This window comes from Notolabrus celidotus, chromosome 5 (assembly GCF_009762535.1).
Source record: "Notolabrus celidotus isolate fNotCel1 chromosome 5, fNotCel1.pri, whole genome shotgun sequence".
In the NCBI taxonomy this organism is placed as follows: domain Eukaryota; kingdom Metazoa; phylum Chordata; class Actinopteri; order Labriformes; family Labridae; genus Notolabrus; species Notolabrus celidotus.
In genome coordinates this window covers 4491481-4514036 of record NC_048276.1, presented here as the reverse complement: position 1 = coordinate 4514036, position 22556 = coordinate 4491481, and the positions used below count along the sequence as shown (strand labels likewise).

Genomic DNA, 22556 nt, shown 5'->3' with positions numbered 1-22556 from the left:
AGGAATATGTTTGACAGTGTTTGCTTTTCTGTTACTCATCTCTCATTTCACTACATGGCTGCTGCTTTGTGACCTTGCACTATGTTTCTGTCTTCCCTGGTCATTATTTATGATTCACATCCACAAACTGACTGTAAACATCTCATATTTGAATCGCTCTGAGTGTTTTTCCTACTCATAAAAACATTGTGCAATAACTTGCCTTACTATCAATTCACAAGATAGAAGTGTAGAAGTGTACATAGTGTATATATATATATATATATATATATATATGTTATATTTACTATATTTTTTATTGTATTATTTTATTTCCCTGCAATGGGCAATCAATAAAGTACATCTATCTATCTATCTATCTATCTATCTATCTATCTATCTATCTATCTATCTATCTATCTATCTATCTATCTATCTATCTACCTACCTATCTATCTATCTATCTATCTATCTATCTATCTATCTATCTATCTATCATATGGAAAAACAATACATTTAAGGAATTCGAGGACAGATATTGTACAATACTAAGTTTGTGTTTTACCATGATGTCATAAATGCCATTTCACTGTATAAACATGCTTGCATGAATTTGTCACATACATATTTTACATTTAAAGTATGTGCAAATTCTGTCATACCATTTGATTGTATTTAGATAGATAGATAGATAGATAGATAGATAGATAGATAGATAGATAGATAGATAGATAGACAGACAGACAGACAGATAGATAGATAGATAGATAGATAGATAGATAGATAGATAGATAGATAGATAGATAGATAGATAGATAGATAGATAGACAGACAGACAGACAGACAGACAGATAGATAGATAGATAGATAGATAGATAGATAGATAGATAGATAGATAGATAGACTTTATTGATTGCCCATTGGAGGAAATGTGTTTGTTCCAGCAGCTTACAACACGGGACATGAGATAAGATAAGATAAGATAAGAGATAAGATATACTTTATTGGTCCCCCATTGGGGGAAATTCTTTTGTTACAGCAGCTTACAACGTGTGACAGGGGAAAACGACAGTGTACTAACATAGTTAAAAAAATATAATACAGTAATAATAGCAGTGATAAAGGTAAAATAGAATAGAATAGAATAAAATAAAATAGAATAAAATAGAATAAAATATGGCAACTATTACAGATGTATACACACTATGTACACTTCTATCTGATAATAGATAGGTATGTTATTGCACGGATAAAAATTGCACCAGGTTATTTAAACAAAAAAATAAACAAAAAAAAACATCCACAGTATGAAGAACAGTGCGATTCATATGTAATACAATAGTTATTTTTGAATGTGCCAAGTCACATAGTAACTGTCATGTAGTGGAATGAAAAGATGGGAACAGATGATTAACGGGACATTGTAGTGGTGCTGTTAAACAGAATATGACAATGTACTTACATAGTTATAAAATAAATAAATAAATTAAAATAAAATAAAATAATCATAAGGGGAATCTAAAATAGATACATTTAAATAAAATATAGTAAATATAACACATGTTTACATTATGTAAGTTATTGCACTGATAAAATTGCACCAGGTTTTTATGAGCATACACAGTAATGAAAAAAATGGGTACATGTTATTTCATTGCAGAATTATTTGTTTTAATAAAGCTGACCATTGATCAGGATCTTATTTTGTAAAGATGTGTTTCAAATGTTCTGCTCTACTGACTGCTTATTCCATACTCTCTATCCTCTCTATGACTGTGTTGACAAAGGTGTATAATATTTGCACACTGCAATGGATGCAATGCAAACACCGAGAACCATAGTCATGTCCTAAATGGATCAGGATGCTCTTTTTCCTGTCCCCTGTAAGAGGTGCAGGAGGGAGGGGGTTGGGTATCTCAGTTTTCTCACGACCCGACACCGGGCTGTATCGTGAAAGGACAGGACCGTGCTGGGAGGATTTCTTCCATCATTACTGACCTTAGTGGGCAGAACTCGAGGATGACATGTGTGTGTTATTGGTGCGTGGAGGAGAAGTGTTGTAGAAACGGGGCGAGGCTGCCGGTCTGCTAACCAATCAGCTGTCGAGGTGTGGTTCTCAGGGGCGTGGTCTCCGCGTAAGGGGCGGAGCCAGAAGCGGAAGTGAGTCTCGGCTGATCTCTCGCTGTCATTCGGCCACGGTCGGTTCCAGGAGAGAGGGGCAGCCAAGAAGCACACACAGGAATCGGCTGGCTCTGTAGGAAAAAAGACAGTTAGATGAAAAAAAAATAGTGAACAATGAAACCGATCGAATAAGGCTTGTGAAAGAAGTGAATTTATCCCACTGCCACGTTAACAAAGCTCTTTGATCAGCAGATTAAAGCAGCAGATAGAGAAGCTGTGTCATTGAGCAGGCAGGACACGTCAGGAGAAGAGAGAAAAAAAAAAGAGCTGACCGACTGCACTGTACGAGTCAGCTACCAAAACCTCCTCTCAAAACCTCCTCCAGACCTCCTCAAGGACACCTGCTTTCTTCCACCCGAGGGGAAGACAGAGACAGAGACATCGCCGAGGTCGAAGGTGGTGATCAGAAGGTGAGGAGGCTTTTTAATCAGGCTTGTCCAGCTAGCTAGCTTTTGTGCTAACGGTGAGTCGCCTAGCTAACGTTAGCAGTTAGCACGTTCAGGGGGATTTAAACCGCCGTACAGTCGACTGTTTCTCAATATATCACAATATGAGGCAGATTAAATATGTGTGTTATCATTCATCGAGTGTCTTTATGTTCAAGTGAACCAATAATTGACTTTTCTGCCTTTCATGATGAGGATAGTCTCCATAGACTCCTGACAGCTGTCAAACAAGGTCGAGGTGTTTCCTTCTGGACGTTATGTCGGTTAACTGTTAATTTACTCAACATGTATGAACACTAACGGCCGACATTCTCTCTGTAAGAGTGTGTGTTCATTATTTAATGTTCTGTCAGGGTGTTCTGCTGAAGGAAAACGTCTCTAAATAGAGAATCTGTCGGCTTGACACGAGCAGTATTTCAGGCTATATCTGTGTCTGCCAGCAGCTCAGCTGTAGCTTTACAAGCTGGCAACGTCACGGGGTTATAATTAGATAAAGATGTAACGTTAACTGCTCGGCTATTTTCGAGTTTCAATATGTTTATTTAGGAAAACTAGATCTCCACAAAAGCATCCACTTAGACATTCAATGTTCATATAACAGAACAATTCAAATGCCTGATCCCACAAACTACATTATTCATTCCTTATCATCAGGAAGAACCGTCTTCATCAGAGAATTATGTTAACAGTAGAGCAATAAGTATCCCATCTTTTGGGTATGCACGGTATTGGATTTTTTGCAGATATCCGATATGCCGATATTTTACAACTCATTTAGCAGATATCGATATTTTTCCTCACACCTAATTGCAGAGATCATCAAGTCTCTTCTGTATTGGAATTGGCGTACAGTATTATGGTGATTCTGAGACAATCATAACACTTCCCACAATCAGGGCAAATTTGGCCATTTCCCATTTGACATAGTAAGTAAACCTAACCTCTGTTCACAGGGAACATGTGAAAAGTCTAACAGTACAATTCAAAGGCCTGATCTCTCAAACTACATTATCACTGATTGGGATTATTCATTCCATATCATCAGGAAGAACTGTCTTCATCAGAGAATTAAGTTAACAGTAGAGCAATCAGTATCCCATCTAGGGATGCACGAAATTGGATTTTTCGCCGATATCTGAAATGTCGATATTTTACAACGGCACTTTCCGATATTTACCGATATTTTTTCTGCACACCGAATTGCAGAGATCATCAATTCTCTTCTGTAATTGGCGTACAGTATTACGGTGATACTCTTAAAACTTTGATGATGCTCTCCTTGAGACAATCATAACACCACTCACAACCAGGGCAAAATTGGCCAATTTCCCATTTGACATAGTAAGTAAACCTAACCTCTGTTCACAGGGAACATGTGAAAAGTGCAACTGTACAGCAATTACAGAAGATCATCACAAAAGCATCCACATATACATTCAATTTTCATATAACAATTCAAAGACCTGATCTCACAATCTACATTATCCCTGATTCAGATTATTCATTCCTTATCATCAGGAAGAACTGTCTTAATCATATAATTAGGTTAACAGTAGAACAATCAGTATCCCATCTAGGGATGCACCATATTGGATTTTTTTGCCGATATGCCAATATTTTACAACGGTACCTACCGATATTTTTTCCGAACTCCTAATTGCAGAGCTCATCAATTCTCTTCTGTATTGGAATTGGCGTACAGTATTAAGGTGATACTCTTAAATCTTGTATGATGTTTTCCCTGAAACAATCAACACTACTCACAATCAGGGCAAATTTGGCCAATTTTCCATTTGACATAGTAAGTAAACCGAACCTCTGTTTTCGGGGAACATGTGGAAAGTGCAACTGTACAGCAATTACAATTCAAAGGTTTGATCTCACAAACTACATTATCACTGATTCGGATTATTCATTCCTTATCAGGCAGAACTGTCTTCATCAGAGAATTAAGTTAACAGTAGAACAATCAGTATCCCATCTAGGGATGCACCATATTGGATTTTTCGCCGATATGCCGATATTTTACAACGGTACCTACCGATATTTTTTCCGAACACCTAATTGCAGAGCTCATCAATTCTCTTCTGTATTGGAATTGGCATACAGTATTATGGTGATACTCTTAAAACTTGTATGATGTTTTCCCTGAGACAATCAACACTACTCACAATCAGGGCAAATTTGGCCAATTTTCCATTTGACATAGTAAGTAAACCTAACCTTTGTTCACGGGGAACATGTGAAAAGTGCAACTGTACAGCAATTACAATTCAAAGGTTTGATCTCACAAACTACATTATCACTGATTCGGATTATTCATTCCTTATCATCAGGAAGAACTGTCTTCATCAGAGAATTATGTTAACAGTAGAACAATAAGTATCCCATCTAGGGATGCACCATATTGGATTTTTCGCCGATATGCCGATATTTTACAACGGTACCTACACCTAATTGCAGAGCTCATCAATTCTCTTCTGTATTGGAATTGGCATACAGTATTAAGGTGATACTCTTTAAACTTGTATGATGTTTTCCCTGAGACAATCAACACTACTCACAACCAGGGCAAATTTGGCCAATTTTCCATTTGACATAGTAAGTAAACCTAACCTCTGTTCACGGGGAACATGTGGAAAGTGCAACTGTACAGCAATTACATTTCAAAGGTTTGATCTCTCAAACTACATTATCACTGATTCGGATTATTCATTCCTTATCAGGCAGAACTGTCTTCATCAGAGAATTAAGTTAACAGTAGAGCAATCAGTATCCCATCTAGGGATGCACCATATTGGATTTTTTGGCAATATCCAATATGCCGATATTTTACAACTTTTTTAGCCGATTACTGATACCGATATTTTTTCGCTCACCTAATTGCAGAGATCATCAATTCTCTTCTGTATTGGAATTGGCGTACAGTATTATCATGATACTCTTATCACATTTGTTACATAGTATTTATTTATTGTGCAAAATAAGAAAAATACTTAATACTGCATATTTATTTATGACAATTGCTTTCAAACAAAATTCATACAAATAGATACATCCTACTAAAACATCGATGAGATAAAATAATCCTTTATTCATCCAACAATGGGGAAATGTAAGTGTTACAGCAGCAAAGTAGACAGTGCAAAACAGTATAAAGCAAACAAGAGCCTATAATATAACAATTATTAAACAAATATTAGCAATCAAAATTAAAGAAATAAAAATAAGCATATCTTACGACGTCTATACACAACTAATGATGATGCTCTCCCTGAGACAATCATAACACTTCCCACAATCAGGGCAAATTTGGCCAATTTCCCATTTGACATAGTAAGTAAACCTAACCTCTGTTCACAGGGAACATGTGAAAAGTGCAACTGTACAGCAATTAAACCCAAATTAAATATAATGGTTTACTCTTTGACAGTAAATGTGCCTAAATTAGTCAGCTACATGTACCTTACTGTGGCTTAAATTCAAATTTAACTTAAAACATGAGCCCAACATGTGTCCAGCAGCCCATTATGTTATCGGTTAATTATATCGGCGATATCCGATAGTTAATTTTAAAACCATTATTGGTCGATACCGATAATGTGCCGATAATATTGTGCATCCCTAATCCCATCCTCACCCCTCCCAAGGAGAGCTACCGGACAATGTACAAAAAGTCGATCATTTCAGCTCTGCAAAAAGGAGATGAGTGGGTGCCAAATAATTTCAAATTTCTCAAGTCTGTTTTTAAGAAAAAAATCTAATTCTCTCTAAATGAAGTGTTTCCGTCTTCCCTGTTAACCACAATTTAAGAGTAGGTGCTTCTGTCTTAACTTCCAAAATAGGAGTATCAGTTTCTTAGCAGTGAGCAGCCCATAAGATAAAAGACAAAGTTTAGAGACTTAAAGATTCCTGAGCCCCTCCGACACCCCAAAGATGATCAATACGGGATCAGGTTTAATCTCAACCCCAAGAACTTGTGAAAGAAAATTAAAGATTCCAATCCAGAAATTCTGCACACTGGAACACACAGGGCATAACTGTGTGTTAAAGTTGATTCTGTTGAATTGCATTTATCACAGTGTGGTGAGATTTCAGGGAATATTCTGTGCAAATTGGACTTTGAATAGTGCAGCCTGTGCAAAATGTTAGTACTGGAAGTACCGGTTTTCCAATGAGAGGCGCAGCTGACTTGATTGACAGGTGGGAACACTGTAGCTGTTGGTTGGAGGCTCAAAGCCCGCCTCTTTACGTCACAATCGCTCCACAGCAGCATTATGGCTGCCGCCGCCAACTGGCCTCAAAACAGCGCTTTAGAAACAGATGGGTGACGTCACTGATCCTACGTCCATATCTTATACAGTCTATGTGTACAACTGATGCGCGTGTGGGGGCCTGTGATTGGATGACAGGCGGGGTGATTGGCAAATGATCTGCCACTGCCATTTTATCTGATCTAGGATCTGTAGAGTGCAGTCTTCTGTATTTACAAGACTTAATAGTCAATATACGGGACAATTGAGGTTTCGTATGAAACAAACCTATTTAGCCAAATATACAGGATGTCCCGGCTAATACGGGACAGTTGGCAACCCTATTAGGAAATATCAATGGTCATCACCTAGTTGTTTCCCTTTATGTAAAGACTAAAGAGATGTGCTGAATGCTAACTCAGTGCATGCCATCCTGTGTGCTCTTCTCTCAATAGGACCAAACGATCACGGGATAGCATTTGTGTGTGGGGGGAGAAAACAAATGGGGGATTACGGGTTCGGAGTCCTAGTTCAAAACAACACTGGCAACAAGTCTGCATTCCCGGTCCGAATCCACCCGCATCTGCAGCCCCCACACCACCATCAAAATGTGTCGCAGAGCCCTGCTGCTTTCATAAACAGCACCACAGCCGCAGGGAATGGCACCACGGGAGGCTCTCCCTGGCTCTTCCCTGCCTCTGCCACCCACAACAGCGTGCAAGACGAAATCCTGGGGGGCCCAGAGAAGCCCAAAGCTCAGCAGCAACAGGAAATGCAAGAAACGCAAGAAAAGCAGCAGCAGTTGTCCCCTGGGAGTCACCAGGAGGGTGGAGGTGGTGGTGGGATCATTTCAGAACTGGAAAAAGCCAGGTCAGAGGACGTCAAGACGGACAGCAGCGTGTCCGAGGGGAGTAACGGGAAGGAGAAGCAGCTCCGTCTTGAGTCTCCTGTCCTGACAGGTTTTGATTACCAGGAGACTTCTGGTCTTGGGGGAACTGGCCCTGTCCAGTCCAGTACAACCTCGTCATCACTTACTGGCTTCAACAACTGGTCAGCTGCCATCCCGCCAGCGCCGTCAACCATCATCAATGAGGACGTCAGCTTCTTCAACCCCGCCTCCGCCAATAACGGCCCCCTGCTGTTCCAGAACTTCTCACACCACGTCAGTCCCGGCTTCGGTGGGAATTTCTCCCCCCAGATTGGACCGGCAGCAGCCTTGTCCCAACACCACCCTGCTCCCCCGCCACACCCCCACTTCCAACACCCCCACAACCAACACCAGCAGCATCGGCGCTCACCTGCCTCTCCACACCCTCCACCTCCGTTCCCGCACAGGAATCCGGCGTTCAGCCAGTTGCCGCATTTGTCTAACAGCCTGAACAAGCCCCCGTCCCCCTGGGGTCCGGCCAGCTATCAGAGCCCCTCTCCCTCTCCCGGCTCCTCCACCTCCTGGAGTCCCGGAGGAGGGTATGGCAGCGGTGGCGGCGGCTGGGGGGGATCTCAGGGCAGAGATTATCGCAGAGGGCTGAACGGAGGGATGACCCCCATCAACTCTATCTCACCACTGAAGAAGACCTTCCCCAACAACCACGTGGCGTCCCAGAAGTACCCTCGAAACAGTCCTGCTGGCTTCAACCCCAAGTCATGGATGGATGACGGAGTCGGGCGCAGTGATAACATCTTCCCCTTTCAGGTTAGTCTACCTGTGATTGTTAAAGCTTCCTCCCCCCTCTCCCTTACACTGTTTCCTCCTGTGTTCCATCTTCTGTCATATTGTGCAGCAGCAGTTACTTGCTGCCTGAATGATTAAACATCAGGGTGTCATTCACGTAAGCTGTTAATTTTATTACAGTATGTGGTATCACTGCTATTTTTAGAAGTGGGGGAAGGGCAAGGATTTACATGATGCATTTGTTACCGTGTTAGCTTAGAAATCAGTCCTTGGGCTCAGTACTTCCACAGCTGTACGTCCCTGATGATGAGTAATGTGGCTCTGTCACTGCAGTGGTGTGTGCCACATATACAGGCTGAGGCAGGGGGGGGGGCGGCATCATGGTTATGGAAATGAAATAGGTTGGTTAGAAAGAGAGAGGGTGCGACAAGAGCAATCGTGGGAATGGACGGAGATTGACAAGAGGTTAAGATGTGAATAAAAATGTAGATGCACCGGCGGAGGAGAAGTCATCACAGGATTTATTTCAACTGGCCAGGAGCAAAGGGAAGGGAACCTGGAGGTAATACTGTGGATTGATGGCCCGAGTCTAATGCCTAATGATTTTTCAGGATTACCGCTTTATTAATCACCCGGGTCGGAGCTGCCATAGCCTAGCAACTGGTCCTCCAAATGCCAGCCTATTCACAGTGTCATTTTCATCGCCCGGGTCCTCACAGAATGAAGATGACTGGAATAATTGTGTTATCACATGTAGAAAACAGCTGATGGGATTGATGTGGCGAGGTAAAGGGAGCACAGAGATAAATTCATTTTATTGATCTATCTCATGATTGATTGTGTCAGCTGTTAAAGGGAGGAGGGAGGAGAGGAGGGGGGGGGGGGGGGGGGGGGTGCTTTAGGCTCTGCGTGGCCCTGCTGACCTGATGAAAGGTTTCTTTAAGTGTCTTCCACATTCTCTGCCTTCTTACTTTTGGACTGTAATCCCAAATTAATTTAGAGTCAATCTCAGATACTTTGTTGTCAACAGCTACCATAACTGATTGTGGCTTCTGTCAACAGATACAGCATTACTCACGGGGTTTAAAGACCTCCTTCTTATCCATGAGGGAGTCTATCTTCTTTAACAACAAATTAAAAACCCTCATGACTCAGATTAACTATTTTAAACACAGAAGATGATTGATGTGGTATTTCTGCATGTCTTTAAATGCTATTAATAACTCACAGTGTAAAAGAGGCCACATTGTAAGGATGTTCTGACATGCCTGGACATGTCTTTTTTATTTTTCTGCTGTTTGAGTGGTAAAGCTTTCCACGGAGCAGCTATAAACCATTAGCTAACAGCCTTATTATTGTACATAGTCATGGGTTCTGGTTCAGTTCAGGCCAGTTCTTAATCATTGGGCCTTAATCCTGATCCATAATTTAGTAGGAATCACGTAGTGGTAAATTCAACTTTTCCAAGCAGCTTATCATGTAAGACCATAACTTCTTTAGAAGTAGGGCTGAGCGATATTACGTGCACTTCCTTTACCCACATCCTGAGAGTATATTTAATGAAGTGTATAAATTTGATAGTTAACAAAGTCGACACAGTGTAGCTAACGACTCTGCTTTGAGCTGCTAGGTTTTACCTTTTCTTCTGTGTCGCTGTCGCTCGTTTCAGCTGTGTTTACATTCCACTGCAAACGTATTTAAGCCCCGCCTACCTCTCACCCTGCGACATGATTGGCTGTTTAATGCCGTCTTCTTCTGTTTAATATTATATGGCAAATTAGCACTTAAGGCTCATTAGCGCCCCCTTACTTTCCAGTGGTTGGGGGGTGTAATTACAGATTTAAATATATTTAATTTTTATTGAACATTTGTTCTATTTATAGTTAGAAAATGTATATCGAATTATCGCCCAGCCCTATTAAGAAACCAAATTATAGAAGGACTGGATAAAATTAGCAGCTAGCTCTGTTAGCATGCCTCTCTTTAAACTGAAGTCGTACTGCACAGTTAAGCTAAAGATAGCATTAAAGCAGCTAATGTATGCCGCTCCTCCTCGTGTGCTTGAATCAGATCAGCTAAAGTAGCATTGTCCTCCTGATCTTTTGATACTGCAAGGGCAGGTGGAGGATGGGCAGAGAGGAGGCTCAGCCTGGCTGTGTGATGATGGGTTTAAATGTGTGTGACTAATAATTTGATTGTAATCCATTAACAAATACAATGGAATGATTATACAGGTCATGATCAGAAATGTGAGCAAATGGCAGCTGAGGAATTCAAATGTCCTGTGATGCTACTTGAAACTGAGAGGTGTGAGGTGATCTAGAGGCCAGACATTTGACAGTTCCTTAATCAGCCTTTGTATCTTACAGTCAAGCTTTGGTGTTATATTTTATTTGTCACTGCATGCTTGATCATTTCACACTTGTGTTTGCCTCACTCAATGTGTCTTAAAAAGGCATTGTTTGCCAATAATCACGTGAGCGACTGATGCCTGGATTAATGTCCTTTCTCAATGTTGCCTCATGTTGCACAATGCAGCCATACACACTTTGGAAAGAAGTAGGGTTATATCTGTTGAAGGTGTTTGCTTCCTGCTGTAAGAACATGACAAGACACAAAAAGTAGGTCATATACCAAGTAGGTATCATGTGATCATATGCTTATTGATTGTGCTGCAGCATGGAAGAGACCTCTTATAAATGACTACACATGGGTTTATCCGTGTCCAGTCCGTCTCTGATCCGTCACAGCCCCGGATCTGATTTCTATTCTAGTAAATGTGTTAACTTCCACTGGATCCACTGCGTTGCGTTCTGGCTCTGTCTCTGATCCGGTAGGTCGGAGCCCTCCGGATCAGATACGCAAGACTTCTATTTTTTGCTGTTTAAGTATAGCTCTCCAAATGGTGCTCTGTTCAGATGACTGACGACACATGTTGCCTTCCACAAGTACACAAGGCCCCCCCAAGGTTTGGTAATTAAAATAGCTCTGAACTAAAAGGACCCCGTGAGGAACTGTTGTCACAATGTCTCTATAAAGGCCCTCTCCAACTGTCTCACATAGTTTCCATTTTAGCACAGACACAACAGATGAAGGATCCAGAGCTTTCGTTGTAGGATTTCAAATGTTCTGTTCATGTAAACCAGGGGTTCCCAAAGTGAGGGTCGGGACCCCCTGGGGGGTCGTGAGATGTCTTCCAGAATGTTTTTCTTAAGTTGTCTAAAGATATTCAGATTTAGATTCAGACAACTTTATTGATCCCAAGAAGGGCAATTCATTTATAGCTTACCATACAACAACCATGCAACATTAAATATCTACAACACATCCATCATATATACATGCTGCAAGTCACAAATCAAGCACCGGGTCTGTACATGGGACTGGAGGGTCTGTGGAGGACAGCAAGTTAATGTTATTACATTAACTTTCTGTCCTAAATAGTACATTTACCCATTTATTCACCTTATTATTGAATGCTGAAGTAAAGCTATGACGTACTTCAGGAACCCTTGATGTAAACCAAAGTTAGTTTGTCATGGTATCCATGTCTCTGAACACTTCGGTGTTACATGATACTGTGACACTTGAACCCAACAGGGATGAGGCAGATAGCTGGCTCTGATGTGGTAAGTCTTTTGTAACATTCGTACTTAGTTTCTCGTCTGTAGAAAGGCACATCCACTAAAAGATGAACTGCCATTGGTCAGTAAACAGGCCGGCTGTTTTCTGGCACTGGGATCAGTCTCCATCAGGTAACAGAAATTGGTTTACTTGCCTCAGGGCGTGACATTCACATCAGCAAATGTGCAGATGCAGTTTGACAGCAAGGCAGAATATTTAGTGCATATTTGATCCGAAGTTTGGTACGGCTCTGTGGCTCATAAAGAGAGAAAACGTGTCAGTGCTGTGGCTTTTGCTGCAGCAAGCAGAGCTACTGCTGTATTAGAGCAGCTTTAGTATTTAGGATGGGCTCCAGGCCAGGCACACTGCTGCTAACTGCTAATGCACTGGTCAGCTAGTTCTGAGCCTCGAAATAGAAATCTGGAATTTATAAAAGCAAGGAAAGCGTTCCTTTACTTCTCTTTGTGTTTCTTCACTTATTCATTCATTTCAGGGGATGTCGACTCAATCCCAGGTTGGAATTTGTTAGTAGGTGAAGTACAGATCTCCAGCCAATCACAGGCCCACGCATAAAAGAAAAAGCACTCGCATTAACACTCACTTCTTCACCTTGTGCAGTTTGCAGCCATAAATAAACCAAACCTGCTTGTTTTTGAACTGGAGGAGGAAATTACAGCAGTCTGCAATTTTCTCTCTTTCCTCGTTCTGTCAGCTCTCACCTGCTGCTGTGTCAGGTGTACCGCCCTGATACGGATTGGTAAATTTGGCCGGCGTCCTGCAAGGCCTGGAGGCGAGTGAGCCAGGACAGGATATTGTCTCAGTAAGCTACTTGGGTAACTGTTGGTTACAGCTCCCCCCCCTCGCTGTTTTTGTAGCTTACGTATACTGCAGCCTTTTCAATACTGTTATATGAAGGTGTGTTATTACAGGCCTTCAGTTGAACCCTGAGTTCAGCACCTGTTGTCTGATTTGAGCCTGATTCTGACCAGCTGTGTGAGGTTAAAAACCCAAGAAATCACGCTGTGGAAAAAAATAAGAAAAGGCATTTTTCAACCAGAGGGACTTTACCCCGGAACTACATGCGTTTCGACTGGTGGACCCAGGGTCTAAATTTAGTTCAGGGGTAGTTAATCTCCATCTGTGATTCACTTGATTTCTCTTTCTGTCATTAGTTTTTTTTTTTCTATCTTTTTTGTATGTGTGTGTACTTTTCAAAAGAAGAGGCTGTGATTCTCTTGATTTAGCAGCTTGTAACAGTAGTCTTCTCTCAGCCCACCGTGAATGCGTCTCTTCTGGTGTTACGGTTTTAAAAGTGACCCTGTAAACTGGAGACCTTCAGCTGAACGTGTCAGTGTTTCTGGAGTTTACACAGCTGTTGAAACACAGAGGGAGTTCCTGGGAATGCAAACTAGTTTAGTTTTTATTAAGATTTCAAAATATCCTCATCAGATATTTAATGATCGTCTAAAGACGTTTATGAGGGATGCATCCGGCTGAAAGTCTCCAGTTAACAGGGTCGCTGTTTAAATCAAAACACCGGTCGGTCTCTGCCACGGCTTTTTGAGTTCAGAAGGATTTTAAAGCCGTGTTGAAACGTCTTTGCTACTCGAGCTTATCTCCTCTCACGTGTTGATTCAGTGAATCCATCTGTGATGAAATATAGCACCATCTAAAACAGCGCCAGCTGAGTCTCTTCATGCTAACAGGCTAACCGTTGTGTTGCTCATAATGATACCTGCCTGTCCGTCTGCTTCTATGGTGTCATCTGTGATGAATGGCATTCGTCTTTGTTTTACTGCCCTCTACTGGTCTGGTGGTGTAGTGCATTTACTTTTTATTTCCTCCATAAATCACTGGCCTGATTTGCACAATCTACACGGGACTTCAGCCCACGGTCGAAACGCAGACAACAATGGGGGCACAGGAACCTTTTAGTTCAGGGTAAAGTAGTTCTGGGGGCTAAAAGACCCCGGAACTCTTGGTTGAAATGCAGTGTCGATGAGCTCACTTTGAAATAAAGAAGCGTCTTTCTTATTTTTTCCTCCTCACATTCATGACGTGTGCACGCATGTTCTCTTAGATGCCTGTGTGTCTACAAACAAACACTCCAAAGCGTTAAGCCCGAGGTTTTAGCAATTACCCATGGTCCTTGTGACTTTGGTGTTAAATGAGAGAAATGTTTTTTAGACTAATGAGCGGACTGAGCGGTGCTGGCAAGCGCATAACTCTGCTGCTCATACAGCCTCATTGTGCCCTTCTCACACCCTTGACAGAAGCTCTGAAACAGGAAGAAAGAGAGCTTGTGTGCATGTGTGTGTGTGTGCACATACCCGTGTGTGCATGAGCCCTAATTAGTCCCTGGCCTATGTCTCCTACACATGTGTCTTAACAAAGGAAGAAGACAAAGCCGAGTCTATGTGGAGGTGTCATATTGTATTTAGCCCAGCTCACTGCATACAATGAAGGTCTGATCCCAGAGCAGTGCAAATACTGCTGGACCACTCTACCTCTGTCGGTGCTGATACACCCTAAATACACGCACGCACACACACGCACACGCACACACACACACACCGTTCAGCTGACTCTTAGAAATAGGTTGTTTTTGACAGTTGGGGGTATTTAATGTCATAGCAGGCCTTTGAAATACTTTGACCAGGAAGAAACATAATCACAAGCATCAAAAGCTCAACCTGCTTCCCTTTCCTGCCCTCCTTTCTTCTCCTTTGCCTTACCTCACCTCTCGCTTTCCCTCTCTCCATCATCCCCCTTCTTTCATCTGCCATTTTCCCCTTCCCGTCACTGCTTTGGGCTTCCTCTCTCTCCCTCTCTCCCCCTCTCTCTCTCTCCGTTGTCTCAAGCATGTGATTAGAAGCACAAACAAATGAAAGGAGGAAAAAAATGCATTTTTCCCAGCATTGAGTGCAAACTGGAATAAGAAATCCTGAGAAATGATTTTGCACACATATATCTTCCAGTCCTGCTAACTTCACCTTCCCATAAATTCCATCAGGTGACACGGAAGATTAATGCTTGAATTAATCACCCGCAGCATGCTGCATTTAATCATTCTTTACTTCACTCCATGTCACCAGAATCTGAAGAAAGCTGCCCTGTCTGCTTCGTGGTGCATAACATTAAGAGCTATGAAGGATATGATGCATACGTTGCAGGAAATCTGGGCCAGATTTGCCATTTTGACCCTTATTCCACTCAGGTCTGACGTTGTGAATATTTAATTAGGGTTGCACAGATCCCTGATAAGACCCTCTATCACTGTGGAGTGAGACATTAGGTGACTGAAGGTATGTAAAATAAGGCTCAGCTTAGCACTCACTCTGACCCTCACACCATAGACTGTATAAAAAAAATGGGCGTAGTATCTGTGACGTCACCCATCTATTCCTGAAGCTCCAATCGTCGGTGGGTGCCATATTGGAAATGCTAAAGTCAACCTAACTTAGCAAATAGAGAAATTAGCTACGTAGACCCAAGCTGTGTTTTGAACCAGGCTGTAAACATGTTTATTTCTGCTGTAAAGATCGTCTTCTTTGAATGGGTGTGTATGTGGTTTCCAGTGTTTCTGCAGTCAGCCTCTAGTGGACGCTCCATGAACTGCACTTTATGGCACTTTCGCATGGGCTTAGCATTTTAAGAAGGCAATGTGTCTCTTGAATCCATTTGCGCCAATTAAATAAAGGATAGCTGATAGCTAGCTTGGACTTCACCTGGCTGCATCAAAATGACACAACAGCATGGCCTGTGTCTGGTAGTTAAAATGTTTGATTCCTGACTGAGAAGGACGAAAGCTGCCTTATCTTAAAATAAGTTGAAGTCGTTGCAATAAATCCAGACTGGTGCGACTTGTTTGTAGCGAAAGCTCCTATCCTGATGAGGATGAAATCAGGATTTGATGTGCAGTCCTAAACACACTAATACTATATAAAAATAATAATAATAATCTTTATTTATACAGCTTTTTTCTAAACAAAGCTGCAAAGTGTTTCACAAAAAACAATATTAAAAAAAAGAAAGAAAAAGGAACTTCAAAATACTAGAATGCAAAACAAGACACACTAGGGCTGCATTAAGAAAATAGTAATATTGCAATATATTTCCTTTCTCCGGGAATTTATAACAGATGAATTTAGTGTTTTAATGTGCTTCTAAAATAAAAAAAAAATACAGTAATGCTTTTTAAATTTAATGAATTGAATTAATTCTTATTTATTTATTTTATAAATTCTATTTTCTGATCCCTCTCTTACTTTTGCCATAGTAGGACCAGCCATCTGACAGGAGCTCTGACACCCACATGTAGAAGCAGAGAGACCCCTTACTTCAATTATTCAACTTATAAATGATACATCTGACTTGCTAACATGGCAACTATTTCTGATAATGTTCAAAGTTATTTGTAATCTCCATTATTAATTCACCCTCTTCTGCACTTAACATACGTAATGCTACACTGTTCATGTGTACAGGTGTAGAGACTGAAAGATAACACTCTACAATACCGTACCAGCGGGGTTAATCTGTCTTTAAATCCATGGTTCAGTCGTGTTCTTCTGGTTACTCACGGCGGTCTCTGCTCTGCATGCAGCTAAAGTTAGTCTTCTTTGGCAGTCTACTGTAAAGGGCAACACACCCCAGTGGCATACGATGAGTGTCATCACTCCCACACTACCACCACCACCACCACATGGTACCATTCCTTTAAAATATCAGCAAGGTCATCTCACTTCCTGATAGGATTAGAAAATCTCAGGCCCTTTACTTAAACCACTTCCTTTTTAGGGGGGGTTATGCTTTTGATAAGAGAGGGGATAGAGCCAGGTTTGAATTGAACCTGGTCTGCCTGCTTGAGGACTTTAGCCTCTGTACATGGGGCACGCAACTTGAACACCAAGCCAAACTGGCAACCTGACCACTTCTTCTTTCAATTATTGACATGCTGCACCAATCAGATACACCAACAACCTCTCAGGTTATTAACCCTCAGAGTCAGATGAGCTTCACCTGAGTCAGCAGATCACCATTCATGGTCAGAAAAGCTTCAAGGCTGGGCAGAGTATGCTAATAAATCAATCATGCTAGCTGTTTTAATGACAGTCATGGTAAAAAAGGGTGTGTCTCACATTTTAGCTCAAACCACACTGCGTCATGGGTGTTATATTTTATGTGTGGTGCGATGGGCGACATTTCAGAGTGTGTGTCAAGCCATGTCTACCATGTTTATACCTATGGCCTTGGGTTGGCTTGGGCAAGCTAACACAGCTATACACACGCAGTAAATTGTGTGTGTCTTGCTTGCAGCAAATCTGAGTGTGCTTGTGTGTGCTTGTCCCTGGAAGTGACAGGCGACCACATGTGCACGTGTGTGTGTGTGTGTGTTTATCTGCACACACACGGCAATCTGTCAGGGATGAGTACTTTGCTGGTCAGCTGGCCAGTTGTTGAGAGAAGAGAAGGAAGCAGGGATCTGGTGATTAATCACCGCCCGTGCACCTCTCCAGGCTAACGCTTGGCAACGGCACAGCACCGTCCAGTCCTCGTGTCGGCCGTACACGAGTCCATCTCAGCCACAAAATGAATCCCTATTCTCCTGAAACAATATGATTAGATTACTCTGAGATAGAGCAGCAGCTAAACGGGAACTGTGGCCAGAAAATGCTACAATGAAGAATAATGGCACTTAATGAAATCACTTGGCGTTTTGAAGCAGAAAAGGCTTCGACTCATTGCTTGTGTTCAGAAATCATAGTAGACTCCAGAGACGCCATAAGCTGAACAAAGCAGACACCAGAAATGTTACACTTAGCCGCAGATATCCATGTTTGAACCATAGACTGTATAAATAATGGACGTAGTATCCGGCATCTATTCCTGAAGTGCTGCTTTAAAGCCAATCGGCGGCGGGAGCCATATTGGTAATGCTGAACTCATCCAAAAGAGTGTGACGTAAAGAGGCGGGGTATGAGCCTCCTAACCAACAGCTATGCGTTCCCACCTGTCAGTGAAGTCAGTCATGTCCTTATTTGGGCAAAAATCTTAAAGGGGACATATCACGCTCTTTTCAGCAACATATATTGGTCTAAGAGGTCCCCAAAACATGTCTTTAAAGTTTATGCTCAAAAAAACACTTTGAAATCAGATTTTGGTCTGCCTGAAAATCCCTCTTCTTCAGCCCTTCGCAGAATGGTCTGTTTTCTCTCTGACCACGCCCCCTCAGGAAATGGATGAGGCCTCGGCTCTCCAGCACGTTGATCTAATGTTTACATGTTGGCTGAATAGACACACTGCTTACAGGCCTGCGTTACTTCAACCCTCTGAATCTGATCCAGAATCTGATCCTGACGGAGAGGCGCCTGCAGCAGGACCTTTCTGAACCATTGGTCACAGATTTAGTGTTGTCTTGGTACACAGCTAAGAAAATGTAGCTATGTGGCTATGCTAACTAGCACTAGCACTTATCCATGATAAATAAAAATCCTCAACTAGATCTTCAAATCTGCAGGCGTGGGGAGTAAAACCGACCTCTGCCAGAAAGGCAGCAGGACCTTTCTGAAGGATTGGTCCCAGATTTAGTGTTTCTTGTTGTTTTATTTGTCAGTATGTCGACGTGTGTCTTGGTACACAGCTACAAACATGTAGCTATGTGTCTATGCTAACTAGCGCTAGCACTTATCCATGATAAATACAAATCATCCACTAGATCTTCAAATCTGCAGACGTGGGGAGTAAAACGACCTTTGTGTTTATTAAGACACTTTACAACTAGCATGCCTCCCTCCTAAGCTCCTTGTTAGCACATGTGTGTGCAGGGAATGAAAAACGGAGGAAGGGTTGAGTTGTATTTTATACAGTCTATGGGCTGAACAAGCTCCGAGCTCTGACTTCCTGTTACAGGCCGGATGGCATTGTGACGTATGACAAACACTGAAAACTGAAACGGCTGGTTTCAGCACACATTTACAGAAAGGTGGAGAAATCAGAACAGGGGCAGGATGGATTCTTTTCATTTTCGGGGGGTTTGTAGACAGGGACACATATTTCAGGTAGAGAACCATTAAAAAGTCCATTTTGCATGATATGTCACCTTTAATATCTTCGAAATTGCAGTGTTATGTAAAAATTCACCCCCCGTACAGTGTGTGCCGATCGAGAAATGAGCTATCCAGACTACACTCGTTTTTTTAACCAGGCTGTAAACATGTTTATTTCTGCTGTAAAGACCTGCTTCTTTGAATTGGTGTGCATGTGGTTTCTGGTACTTTCGTAGCCAGCCTCAAGTGGACACTCGATGAACTGCAGTTTTTAACACTTCCACATTGGCTTCAATTCCCCGTGGCCGAAGGTTGCCGCTTGGTCTTGATGTGGATGTTTCAAAATAAAGGTACCCCAGGAACATAATAAGTGAGGACTTTTATTGTGAAGAATAGCAAGTGTTCATCATCCTGAAGCTACATTCAGCTGTTATCAATAACTCTGTGAAGAGTTTACGGTTCCACTACGAGTCGCAGCCGCAGCTTGATCCTGCTTCTTTTAACCATCAATGGTTTAATACAAGCAAGTCTTCAGTTAAAACACACCTTTAGCAGGTAGAACTCTTATAATGGAGATATTAATCCTTGCTGAGCTCATTCAGGACATAGCCATTGCTACAGCCCCAGTCGGACCCAGAGACACAAACTTAATCAGCTGACATCAAACTTGGAGAATAGAGAATGCAGGTTTGTCTGTCTAGTTCTGCTCTGGAGCTTCTTTTTTCATTTAGTCATTAAATCATTTATACCCTGATTTGTCATGAAAATGTTTACCAGTGTTATTGTGGATGGCATGACATGGCACAGCTCTAATGCATACCTCTTGCCTCGCTTGTTTCTTGCTTACCTGTCTTCTCATGTTTGGTTTATTTGACCTGAAGCAATAGCCTAAGTCTACATAAGATACCGAGGCGGATATGAGAAAATAGTCGACATAGTCTGGCCTACATCCCTGTGTTGATATTTGTTTTGAGGGAGAGAGTGCTCACTGGGTGTGTTCCTCTTCTACCATGTCATCTCTGTTGTAGAAAGGCCCCTCATGCAGTCAGTGTGGGAAATCTCCACCAGCCAAAATGCTGGTTAAAATTTTTTGGCTACAGCTGGGAAGTTTGGCTGTTTCATCAGCCAGCGTGGCAGACATCCAACCACGCGCTTTGGCTGATCAGATAATAAAAGTAGGTATTGAATTTTGGGAGCCACTGCAGACACTAGACAGCAGATGAAAAAGTGAGTTGCCTGCGTGCCTGGCTGACCCTTGATCATAAGGTTCACTGACGCAGGTTTGTTTTTCTGAACCCTTTAGCATTTGACCCCTTTAGAGTTCATTGTGTAACATAGCATGCTGTAAAGCTTCCTTCCCTCTGACGCGCTGCTTTTACACTTTCCTTCATTGGTCAATATTTTTTCGCGTGGGTGTAACCGAGCTGCCGGATAAATGAGACACGTTAGGCATGGATGTGTTTGTTGGAGAGACAAAGAGTAACTACAGTTTACTCGCACGCTGACAGACATGTTGGGTAATTCTTCTTGTGCAAGGCCTGCTCTTTATCAGTCATGTCGGGGGCAGAGCTGATCATGTGCGGTGATGTCAGGAAGCTTTTTAGACTTTTAGCAGAGGTGGATTTATCATAAAGCTGCACATTCAATTCAGAATTAGTGTCGTCAGGATTCTAGATTTTACTCTTTACAGCAGACTAAAATGAACAGACTGCCACACATGAATTAGTTATTCCTATTTTATAAACACAGATGTGTTCTCCTTAAAGTGGCAACACTCTCATCACTTTGCACTTTCCATTAGTGTTACAGCTGCTGCCTTTATAATTGGTCCTCGGCTGGATTAATGGCTTAAATATGTATCTAAGAGTTGTCAAATGTTTATCATATTAATGTATGCATCTTGTTTGGGCTCAAAAGAACGATCTAATGAAAGTAGAATTTCTAACACTGCACCAAATTATAAAGAAATATGAGCCTTTATAACGGATTCAAGGAAAGGGATTTAAAATACTTAAAAAATGAACGATCAAATCAATAAAAGCAGAGAAGTATCAGAAAAAATAAAAATGAAATAAAATCAATATAATCAAATCAGATAAAACCAGAAAAATAAATATGATATAAAATATAATATAAGATAGAATCAAGATAGAATAAAATAAAATAAATATAATAAAATCAGATAAATATCACGAAAATAAACATAAAAATAAAATAAAAATATGATAAGAGAGAATCGGATAGATTAGAATAAAAATAAAATAAAATATAATGCAAGATAATAAGATAGAATAACATAAAAATGAAATAAAATCCATATAATAAAATCAGATAAATACCAGAAAAAAAAAAAAATATATATATAATATAATGAGATAGAATAAAATAAAATAGATAAAAATAGGATGATACAGTGGTAATAAGGCAGCTCAGATCTAAAAGGAAATTGCCCTACATTAAAAGCCAGATTAAAAAGGGAAGTCTTCAGTTTATTTTCAAAACACATTTAGAAACTTGGCACAAAGGGAGCCGCCTGTTAGCCAAAATATAAACAACCCCTGCAGTAATATTTTGAACATACCCAAACACCTGTCAACGAGACAGACTGTTATTTTAACTCTGTAATGTTATGACTCTGTCCCTCCCTTGCTTTGGTCCTCTGGTTTATACAGGATTCATGAATGTGCTTTATCTTAGCTTGTTGCTACTAACAAAATAACTATTAAAGAATGGTGTCGAGATGTTGGGCTAAAACAGTCTGATGAACACAATACAGGACCCTTTAGAAACCACTATCTGACCCTGAGCTCATGTAGACTCTTTTAATACTTCAAATACTTCAAGTCATCAGAATAACAACAAGGATGCTTTCCAGGTACTCCTGACTGATAACATTACAGACAAGTTACTAAACAATGAAAGCTTGCTGAACCTCTTTATGCCTTTATTTAGAGAGGACAGGACAAAGACTGACTGTAGACTGTATAAAAAAAATGGACGTAGTGCCGGTGACGTCACCCATCTGTTCCTGAGCGCTGTTTTGAAGCCGATCATCGGCGGGTGCCATATTGGAAATGTTGAACTCAACCAAACTTTGTCCAAGCTAGTGTGAGGTAAAGAGGCGGGCCTATAGCCTTTTTGCTAACAGCGACAGGGTGCCCGCCTGTCAATCAAGGTAGCCATGCCCTTTATTTGGGCAAAAATCGTTGGTTTGATATCTATGTGGTTTCCTGTGTTTCTGCAGCCAGCCCCTAGTGGACGCTCCATGAACTGCAGTTTTTAGCACTTCTGCATGGGCTTCATATTTGAGACTGGAGGTTGCCGCTTGGGCCAAACCAGTGCCCCAGGACTT

General features: G+C 41.4%; 1 protein-coding gene across 1 annotated transcript in view; it reads left to right on the top strand.

Annotated features, from left to right (window-relative positions):
• The first annotated feature begins 2146 nt into the window (after positions 1-2146).
• The window catches only part of cpeb4b (cytoplasmic polyadenylation element binding protein 4b), a 53585-nt gene continuing 33175 nt past the window's right edge, over positions 2147-22556 (top strand). The window contains exons 1-2 of the mRNA XM_034683689.1: positions 2147-2570; positions 7315-8552. Of these exons, the coding sequence (XP_034539580.1) occupies positions 7362-8552 (1191 nt within the window). The 5' untranslated portion in view covers positions 2147-2570; positions 7315-7361. The remainder of the gene's footprint in view (positions 2571-7314; positions 8553-22556) is intronic.